Source organism: Limulus polyphemus, unplaced genomic scaffold (assembly GCF_000517525.1).
Source record: "Limulus polyphemus unplaced genomic scaffold, Limulus_polyphemus-2.1.2 Scaffold150, whole genome shotgun sequence".
Taxonomy (NCBI): Eukaryota; Metazoa; Arthropoda; class Merostomata; order Xiphosura; family Limulidae; genus Limulus; species Limulus polyphemus.
The window spans coordinates 416,033-427,658 of NW_013665760.1; the positions used below are offsets into that span (position 1 = coordinate 416,033).

The following is an 11,626-nucleotide window of genomic DNA, read 5'->3' on the forward strand; positions in this document are numbered from 1 at the left end:
AATCAGAGTTTAGACTATGTCCACATATATATTTCATTATTCCAGGAGAAACAGCAAAAGCCTGTTCGGTTTTAATCAATCAACACAAAATTTACCAGAGGCAAGAGCTGTTAGTAAAAACCACTATGTGATAATAGTAAACTTCGGTAATAACCAAATGTAGTAACTCTAGCGATAACTGAATAAATGGATAACTGTACACAACAGTAAAATCTAAATAATGCAGTAATAAAAACTCTAATATTAATTATACAATGTAATGATAGTAAACTACAACAATGATGTAATACTGTAAAATCAGTATCCTTGATGTATGTCTTTAATTTTCCAACAGTTGAAATGTAACTGCACCCTGATGGTGACTGCTTCAACTGATGACACTAATCTCCTTCAATAACATTTTTTAATATATCAAACAGAATTCTCACCTTTGTTAATTTCAAAAGAACGAAAGAAGTATTGACATACATCATCTGAAGAACATTCAGGGTGAAATGCTTTGATCTGAAGAAAAGGTAATCTAAGTATAAGTTGTGTATAAAATTTCTACATTTATAAAGTACATTTTACAAGTAATAACACCAGATTATTAAGAATCATTCATACAATACTTATACAATTATACCTAATTTCTTAAAGAAAGCATATGAGTTTGTTAATTTACTTTATTATTTATTATGTATGGTTTTCTCTGTTTTATTCTATTTTCAACAGTCTGCATGATTATATATTGTTAAGAAATATTTATAATTTCTTTTAATCATCAAACAAGCCTTGTCAGTTTTCCATACAGCACACTCCACTAATCTTGGGTGAAATTCAGTAACACACTTTTGTTTTCACTCTGTTATTTAATGATTGGGAACTTTGAAACTAGTGGAATACATTTGGTCATTTTTAGTAACATATGCTCACAATGGGTGTACTTAGACTCCTGTTTTTAAGTATTTTTGTTTCAAAAACATAATGTCCAAGATACTCTATTTTCAAAGTGTTGTAACAAGTGTAAAAATTGATACTGTAGATCATTTCAAAATATTTTTATAAGTATATTACAAAACTGTTGTATCAAACATTTTTTCTCTTTATTGTGTCAATATTATCACTTTTAATGATGGTATTACAGGTTACTTTAAATATTCTGTCAATAACATCAGAAATATATGTACTAAAGATCAGCAAGTTTCATAGCCACAGACATCGCTTGGCATTAGGTTTCTAAGATCAACTACAAACAAAAGACGTATGGGTTTTCAAATAAAACTTTTATGTGAGAACAGTAAACTTCAGTAATAACTGAATGCAGTAATTCTACTAATATTGTATAAATAGACAACGAAGCTCTAGTAAAATGTATATAATGTAATGACAATAATAAAATAATTGCTTTGTTTGGTCAAATCAAACCTTCTAGTTTGTTCAAAACTTGTATATTTTCAGGCAATAACAATTCTGTAAGTTATCAGATATGATGTGTTCCTATGATTACACACATGGAATATCCTTCCACCCTATGATACATAAAATGTTTATCTATAAAGAAAGTTTCAATTATTAAAAATTTGTTAAAATTTTTTAACAAAACTTTGTTAACATGGAGCATTTTGAATAAAATAACAAACATTGTTCACTGTAAAAATGCCAGTTTTTGTTTTTATTTTTCATAAAACTACGTGTAAACTATTTGTTACTTTAGCTTGTTTTACACACACATAACAAAACTTTATCCAGGCTCATTTTGGAAAGCCAAGCAAAATTCTAATTATCAACATAAATTTGCCAAATAATAAGCTAATGACTGTAATGTAAGATTGCTGTAACTGTGAATCACAGAAACAAATAAAATTCTCTCCATCATCTTAATACAGAACATAATGAATTCAGATGCATTATCATATATTTTATGCTAGTACTAGCAAAAACGCTGCCCTATGAGTGGCTGTTTGGTCAGGATCTTGCTTCTCCATCACAAAACTGATCCTGACTTCTTTGAACTTGATCTTGGCAAGCAAGCTGATGTACTTCTGTATTTCCAATTTGTTCCTGGCTTTTTCTTATTGAATCTTGCCTCATAACTTAGTGAGCAAGCCTATCTCTTTCTTATTCTTTCTTTCTGTAACTTACATCCTGTCTTTTCATTTTCACTCTCAAAGTTTCAGGATTTCTCCGTGGTACGTAACTTTTCTGTTTGACAATTTTTGGCATCATGGTTGTTGATGTTTTTGATCACTTTATACTCATACTAAAGCAAATTTTGAAAAGATGTGACAATAATTATTTGTTGTGAATTGGGCAACTGAGTTATTTGAAGACACTGATCAGATGTGGAAATTTATAAATATTCAAGGTAAACATATTCCTTATAGAAAGAGAAGGGTAGCTGCAAGTTAAAAACCAGGTCGGCTTACAAAGAGTATAAGAAATAAAATTAAAGAAAAGCATCAGAAATTTGAATTGACTGGAATGATGGGAGATTTAAAAGATTATAGAAGATCATGTAAATTGAAGAGTTCATCACAAAGAATGCAACAGACTTCATCAGATGCCTCAAAATTCCTTATGGTTTATAACCATGAATCAAAACTATTTATTGTGATTATGTTGGAAGTTTAAATAATAGAGTGATAACTTCTTTTACAGATTATTCTCCAATGCTGCATCCACCATCTCTCCTAACAAAATGCATGGTGATGTTGCTGGTAATGGTGACGATGCAGTCATAGATGAAGATGATAATAATGACTCAGAAGAGGATACTGTAGAAATTCATTCTTTAGCTGATATATTAGCTGTTGATGATGAGGTATCTTCTTGTTCATGTATGTACATTTTGCCAGACCGTCAAAGATGTGCCTCTCATACATTGAATCTCGTTGCTATTAGTGCTATAGATAAAGCTTTAAATAACACTAGTATAAAAAAAGTGTCTTGATTAGCAATAGCAAAAACCTCAAACCCTACAGAATAAATAGAGAAGAAGCACTGATACAAGTGAGAAAAAAATAGGGGGATGCTTGGTTGTTCCTTGTCCAACTCATTGGAATTTAATGTTTGATGCCTTAAGTCACGTAGATATGTTGATATCTGGAAGTGCTTCAAGTGGCCAAGTGCTACACCAAGTTTTTATCAACTAGGCATTGTGCAGCTGAATCTAGCTGAGAACATTTTTATTTCAGAATACATTCAAGTCCTGAAATCTATTGCTAGAGTACTTGACATCTTGCAGTGTGAGAACAAAGCATTTATGGGACTACTGATTCCTACTTTGTATGTTTGTCTAGCCAAATTGGGTGATTTGAACTATAAATGGTTGCAAATTTGCTTCATTCTAGCTTCAAGCCCTCCTGGTTTCCAAAAAATTGGAAGGAATAAGTTCAACAAAAAATGATCACAAAGACAGAAGAACACAGCCCAATATGGTACAGAATTGCCTAATCAAGATAGCACAACAGAAAGAGAAGATGATTATTTCAGATGCCTGTAAATAAAGGTGGCAAAAAATACTGGATACAAAAGTAATCAAGTAGTTGGTGCTTTTTCTAGATAAATCTCTTGTAAAGTCTGTTCACAATGATGCATTTGCAAACCCAGTCTTAAATTCAGTTTTCATTTAATTAAATACAGATATTCCATCAAGTGCCACAGTTGAGAGGTTTTTTTTCAGTTGGAAAAGATGTGCTGAGGGCAAAAAGAGGAGGAATGTCTGATGCAAGCTTCACAATAGTTGTTTTATTGAAATGTAACAGTGATATTGGCCTCCCAAATTAATTGTTTTAACACTGCAGTTATTACCTGAAGTAAACTCTGTTTGATTATTTCACACTAAATGATAGGCTGCTTATTAGTTATTTTAGTCATTTTTATTCCATTTTTTGTATTGTGTAAGTCATACGTTGCTCTTACTTTGAATATTATAAAGGAAAAATAAATGTAGCTCCTTTACTTGCTATTCTAAAACCTCTCAATGTACAATGCATTTTTTTGTTATGAGTTCAATGCTTGTAGTTCAGTTCTGTATACATACATGTAATATACGATGTACACGGTGCATGTTTTATATGTAGAATAAAGGTATCTATTTGAAAAATAAGGAGTAACAAGTAGTTACCCATTACATTTTTAAATAACTAACTTTTTGAGTAATGACACTCCTATTTTTAGCAGGTAATGGCCAAAGTAATGTCATTACTTTTTTCTAGTAAAGTGCCCAACACTGTCAACATGGGTTGGTCCTTTGATATAACTATGTATTTCAAAGCTGTATTTAAATCCATGCTATACCACAAAACATTCCCTGCATTACAAGAGTGACATTCAGTCCCTTAGTGTGGATGGTGGGTGATAGAGTTTTGCTGACTGGTTGCCTTTACTGGTTGTCAGTAGTAAAAAATTAGTGATGGCAGCAGATACCCTCAGTAGCTTTACTATTATTACAAAAGAAGTCCTAAGAAAAATTATTTCTATGTTGTAGCCTAGATTCAATTCCAATTCTTCTTGATGGAAGTCTTGTGTGTCATCCAGTAAACCTAGCATAAAAGCCAGCAAAACCTGGATACCCATATTGAAAATATTCAAATAATTAGTCAATTAAAATTCTAAATGTTGAAGACTAGCAGTTGAGAATACCATACAATGAATTGGAATAATAGGCTATTGCACATAGATTGGTATTTGAGTCTTGTATATCTATTATGTTCGTGAATTCTATATTTGTTGGTCTTTTTGTTTCTCAAATGCATTATAATCCACATTCACAGGGGATGCTGAAAATGTTGTGTTTCCTCTCCATGGGGTCTTTAGGTAGTTTGGTGTGTACTATCTATGATTTTCTTGCACTGTCATTTCTGAATACTGTTCTGACTTTATGTTGGTTACATAACCTCTGTATGCTATCAGGGAGATTTCTGATATAGGGGAATGTGACTGTGTGTCTGCAATGTTCTTGTTGTTTATTCTTTATCAAGTGTTTTAGGTATCTATTGTTAAAGAGAGTTGTTGTGATGTATACATTTTCTTAACTTCTTTGGTACACACCAAAGACTGAATATATGCTAGTACATGCACAAGTGATGATTGCACTGATAGGAAAATGCTTTTATGTTAATTATTAGCACTAATTTTAAAAGCACAGAAACATATAAGAATATAGGAGTAAAGAAAAGTATCAGAAAATTATCAAAATACAGGAGTGGTGAGAGGCCTGTATTACTGAAGCAATACTTGTCACATAATTTATTACAAGTACAACCTTACATATATCAACATAATAAATTTTAATGTTTCAAGTAACACCTCTAATTGCTCTCTTATTCTAAAGGTGATCAAATTGATTAATCCAATAATCATAACATTCGATCAAATGATGAAATCAAAGTAAAAATGTAACTTATACATATCAACAAATACCAGTGATAATAAAGGTACAAACAATTAACTCTTCAACAAAGTAACATGATAAATTACATTACAAAAAATGAGTAGTCAACACACTTACCCTCGCACAATAGCGACCTGAAGACAAGTTTCTTATTATGAAAGTTGTATCCTGAAATATAAAAAACAACAGGAAATTAAAACAAAATTTGCTATAAGGGTAACTTGTAATAATGTTTTAATATTAAAAGTTCAGTGAAAGCATTTTCTCATCAAAGTCATACTTTTTGTAACTCTCACAGATACTCTCAGGACTATATTTTATGTCCTTTGTACTCTCCCATCCAAAATATTAACACTCCTAAAGTTATAATTTTCCTATACTAAAAATGTATTTCTGATAGGTACTTACCTTCACTCACATAAATAGCTATTCTTGTTCAGTGCTGTCCTCTATATGCAAAAAAACTAGACTAATTAATAGGTGGAGGGACCGGTGCAAGGGAAAAAAAAAGCATCTGAAGGACACTCCCTAAGATGAGACAGTTAGATTCTAAGATCTGATGTGGGGGACTGCGCCATGTCTAAACCAGGTAAACTCTTTGCCCATCTTAGAAAGATGTTGCACATATGGGTGCAAAAACAGAGGAGCACATCCAAGTGAAAGAGAACTAAGGTTAGACAGTGATCCAAACCATACAATATTTATGAAACTCTATCCCAGAAAATATAAAAATGGGTAAAATTAAAAGGATGTGTCCTAGATGTAGAGTGGCTAGGTCGTGACGGACTGTACATGGCAAGTCAACTACATCCATGTGGGGGGTAAGATAAGGATCATAACATTGGTAAGTCAAGTACATCCATGTGGGGGAAGGAAAGAGGATCAGATCACCAACAAGCCGACTACAATCCAAAACCCAGGCCACCAGGAATCGATATTCATGTGTGGGTAGGAAAAAGGATCATACCTTCTTCACCTCAAGTTCATGAGACCAGAGGGAATCAAGAACCTCCAGATCCATTAATGGGCACATGTTACTATAAGAAATTTGTAGATTGATCCAGAAACCCTACATCTGGTATAGGAAAGATGTCTGCAAAATGTAAACCATCTACCTCAAAATTGAAATTAACCAGAACCACCCCAAGCACTGTAACATCCTCAAAATAAGAAGCATTGAGGGACAGCAGAAGGGGAAGAACTTTAATAATCTGAAAGTACCTCCATTGTGACCCACAACACGGATGAAGTAACAAGAATATAACTGAGGGAAGAAAATAGACATCTGTAATACATGTGTAAGGACTTATGTTGATTGGTTCAACTCTAAATCCAAAACCCAGCCACTGGGAACCAATATCTGCAAGCTGAACTGCAATTTTGATGGCTCATTCTCATTTATATTTATTTCATATTGGAGGATACCACGTCATCTAGACCAGCAAAACACCACTGCCCTACTCTCAATTAAATGGTTTTATAATCACTTCTATATTTTTGTTTGTATTGTGCATTTCATTAACCCATTCAGGAGGATGCCTCCACAGTCCACCACCCCAGTGACTGGGAACTGGAAAGTGGTAAGGATTCTCAAACTCCACTAGAAGAAAAGGGGGAGGAATGCGGTGGAGAGTCCAGAAGAATGACAACACCTGAAACAATGCAATGGACGACTATGAAACCTTATTTCTAAAAGCAAACCATACCAATTTATTCAATACAAGGCATGGCAGGGACGGGCAGCTATCCCCTTCTGCTTTACCTATGTAGTCCATGGGTGAGTACGGTCCAGGACGGGCAAATTTTTTAAGCAATTCCATTGTGAGAATAAACCTAGAAGTGATCTTGTGGAACACCCCATCTCTGCAGTGTGCAATGTGTGGCTATGGAAATATAACATGTAAGTCGATGTGGCCTAAGAGTGCAGTTTGATTGGTTAAAAAATACCTGGCCAGGCACCACTTGCCATAGAGCGGGATCCAAACAATGAATAATAATAAAAGGAGAAAAGGCCCCTGAAAAGAAAAAGAACAATACAAAATTAGCTTACCCAGTCAAAGTCTCACTGAAGTCTGAAGAAGGGCTACAGACAGTTGACAATAGCCTGAAGAGGAAGAAACTGTGATCATAGGCGAATAGTGAGAGACAAACATAGGGGTAGTCCACATGCCCGATTGAAGAATTTCCTTCAAGAGATAGCAAAGATGAGATGACAATGAAAAGGTAAGGTGTCAGATTTGATGAGAAGAAATCCTGAGCAAAGAACGAGAGGAAGACAGTAAAGTGGAATAAACCAATCGAAATACAAGCTGAACCCAATTGGTGGAAGGAAAGAGATCACGAACAGAGGATGGCTGCCGAGAAATAGAGAGGCACGAACAGGCACCATGGAAGGAAGCCGTGAAGGCAATATAACAGCAAAGAGCACACACAGGACATAGAAGTCTATCCAGATCAGGCCGAGGATAAAGGTAGGAAATGAAAGGAAGGGAAACTGTCAAAAACGAGGAGTTACCCTCACAAGCTGCCAAAGTTTTGGGAAGGAAAGAAAGATCTGGATAAAGGAGAAGATATGTAGAATGATAAAGAATATGTGAAACATTGATGGCAAATAAATAAGACCTTCAATGTCCACGAGCTAAAAGGAGAAGGAAATAAGCCTTAAGGGAAAGGTGAAACAAGGAACACATGGAGAGTGGTTTGAACAGAGGCAAAGTGAAACAGTGAAGGACCATATTAACATCCTAATCCAGAAGGGCAGCCTGCCACAGCAGATGACTAATCTGGAAGGAAGTATCAACAGGGAAAGAGTAGTAGAGGTAAACATCCTATGGTAACAGAAAATATGAACAGTGGGTTGAGCAGGGGAAAACCCTTGACCGAGAGACCAACTAAGAAAAAACATTCCATTTATGTTCATAAATTTTCATGGAGGAAGGGTGAGTGGGACGAGCCAGAAAAGAAGCTATCCTTTGGGATAAGCCAGATCTCCTCGCCAAGGACCAGATAAAAACCAGGCATGAAGAAGGAGGACAGGAAGGGCTGTATGAAGCACTGGTGACTGAGGTTGATAAAGAAGATGTAGAATCAGAGGAAGAGGTAATGAAGGGGTAAGTTGGAGCTGAAGAAGTCGCAGAAACCACTGCTGGGCCGGCCAGTAAGGAGCAGTCAGAAGGATTTGACACAGAGGATAGATATACAAGTTTTTGTTGGTCCAGTCCTGGCTGAAACATTGACAGCCAAAGTAAAAGAATGAGGGACTGGAGACCAAAACAGAGGCAATTTGTTGTGAGGAGTACCCCACTGAAGGCAAAGCCACTGGAAAACAAGAGGATTAAAAGACCATTCTGTTGGATAAACTTTGTCTGGATGGGAAAGACGATCTACGAAAAACGATATGAATATCTAGCATGTGGGCCCAAAAAAGAAGAACCAATGTATGAAAACGGAGGGATCGAAAATGGGTGCTGCCCTAGTAATAGAGATAAGCAATCACTGTAAAATTTTCGGAATGGATCATCACCAGATGATTTCTGGCCAGATGGAGAATATGAGCCAAAGCATGATGTACAGCGAGAAGCTCCAGGATGTTGATATGATAAGACCTCTCAGCCACAGACCAATACCCTGAAGCTTTCTCTTGATTGATCCATGCTCCCCATTCCTGAAGGGATGCATCTGTGAAAATGTGTATATCTGGATCAGGAGGAGGAAGCAGGACACCCATCGACATGTGAGTCTTGTCCAACCAGCAATGCAGATGGTTGACCAGGGTAGGAAGAAAGGTAATAACAGTCATCAAAGGATCCCTCGCAAGATTTCACTGGTCGTAAAGAGCCCATTGAAGAGGCTGCATATGAGCCTGACCTAATGGGATAAGGGCTGCCATGGAAGACCACATCCTCAAAAGTGATAGAACCTCATGAGCTGTATTAGAGGGAGCAGTAAGAGCATGGAGAACTAAAAGCTCCATCATATGAAGTCGAAGATGGACCCAACTGAGATGGATGTTGAAAAAAATACCCAAATGGGCAAGATATTGGGTAAATCGTAAACATGACTTCTCCAACTTGATTAATCAGCCTACTCGAGCCACCTCCAGGAGCAGATGTTTAGTGTGACAGGTGAGCTCCTGTTTGGAATTAGCTAACAGTAGCCATTCATCCATATAATAATGAAAGCGCAACCCGAGTACATGTAAGTGACAAACAAATGCTCTGACCACCTGATAAAAAACATATGGGGCTGAAGCAAGCCTGAAGGGCAGTGCAGAAAACTGATAACCACTCCATAGCAAACTTGGAGAAAGATGATGAACAGATTCAATGGCATGATGAAATAGAAGGTCTCGTACTGCCTCGAGATCTGACAGACATTGGCTGGTGGTAGGATCCCGAGCCATAGGGAAGGAAACTGATACCTGAGACAAACGTGGGGGTGGGAATTGTAGGACAAGTCCCTTCGACAAAACCAAATAACCCATGAATCTGTGGTGAAAGATCGCCAAAGGTGAACAAATTCGTACAATTGAGCTCTCACTAGACCAGAACCCACTGGGTAATTGCTGGTACTGTTGGTGACATGACCATCTAAGTCAAATAATATAACGAGATGAGAAATCCCTAGAAGAAGGAACAGGTAAAGGCTGAGAAGGACTAGGATGGGAAACAAAAATAGGGGCTTGTCTTGGCTCTGACTGCAACAAACATGCTACTAAAGGGGAAAGGGTAGAGTGTTGATGCACAGATCACATGTGATTCCAAAGTCTCAGGTGCATGATCGAAAACAATCTGCTGAAGGAAAGGGGCCATACATAAATCCCTAGAATAAGGGGGTGGCAAATGAACCTGGGACAAGGCTGCATCTTGACCCAGAAGATCCCAACAACAGAGAAACCACGTGTGTAAATCAAGAGCCAAAGATGACAATCTAGTCAACATGGAGGTAATAAGGGAGAGGCTTTCCCTTGACAAACCCTCAGGGTCTCAGTGGATCACCTTGAAAAGGAGGTGGATATAAGATAAATATCGTAGAAGGGAAGTAAGGGTATGACAAAGGCCCGAAAACTGGTCATGGTTTAAATGCACAAGAACTGCCCCCCCCCCCAAGGTAAAATCGACCCCAACTGTTGAGAGTCAAGAAATGGACAGTCAGCTTGGCACCCTCAACCAATTGTGAAGCAAACTGCTCAGCATGAACCCTAATATCCAGGGAGGGTGGGAAATTAAAGAAATCAGAGAAATGGATAAAACATTACATACCTGAAAAATCACGTCTAAAAATGAGCTATTAGGCCTAGCTAATTACGCAGGTGGGGCATAGGAAGACACGGCAAAATCCGGTGTTGGTAAAAGGCTACCAAAATCTTCATCAGCCCAAACAGGTTCTGCTTGCTCAGGGGGAAGTGGGGCAAGTTGAGGAGAAGGAGGTTGACCCGTATAATGACCAATCTCATGGGAGTTGATCACAGATAAATCCAATTACAGGTTATCCCCACCCCTCCCTGCAGCCTGTGAAATAGTGCTAGTAGGAGGTAAGATACTCAAAGTGGTAACATGAACCTCAGAATTCATTGTAGAAATATATGTTTGATGTAAAAATGCAAGTGTGAGGAAAAAAAAATAAAGACTGGGAAATGAAGTTAAAGTCAAATACTTCTTCAATGTAGAGAAAAAAATTTAACAGACATTTTTTTTCTTTGGGTGTTCCTTGTGTGTTTCACATTTGTGACTTTAACCATTTAATTTCCGAAGTGGTTAAAGTCACAAATGTGAAACACACAAGGAACACCCAAAGAAAAAAAATGTCTGTTCACGAGTATTGCAAAATGAGAAGTGATAGTTCGGTAGAATTGAATAGAGGGAGTCACAGAAGCCAAGGTGCAAAAACAGGTTCTTGGATTAAAGATACCATAGCATCATTGGAAAAAATTACTCACCTCACCTTCTCCTCATTTTTTTAACAAACTACCCTTTCCAACAGTGCATTATATACATACACATGTTTGCATCATGATTTTTATCCATTTAACAGTGTATAAAGCAGAAAGAACTTAATAGATATGTTTAATTTCATTGTGTTAATATGTTAATTGCAAGAATGTTTAAATTTTATCTCCAAGAGAATTCTAATCAACAATGCTATGTTCTGTACATTAAAGCTGATGAAATTGTGATCTTTACTGGTCATGAAATTAGTTGCAACAATTGATATGAACTTCAATACTCAAATATCTTATATATATATATA

General features: G+C 36.4%; 1 protein-coding gene across 1 annotated transcript in view; it reads right to left on the bottom strand.

Moving 5' to 3' along the window:
- LOC106475884 overlaps positions 1 to 11,626 on the bottom strand; it is a 52,619-nt gene that overhangs the window by 26,806 nt on the left and 14,187 nt on the right. Inside the window, exons 7-8 of the mRNA XM_022381036.1 lie at positions 5,495 to 5,545; positions 429 to 504 (exon numbers count right to left, since the gene is read on the bottom strand). Of these exons, the coding sequence (XP_022236744.1) occupies positions 429 to 504; positions 5,495 to 5,545 (127 nt within the window). The remainder of the gene's footprint in view (positions 1 to 428; positions 505 to 5,494; positions 5,546 to 11,626) is intronic.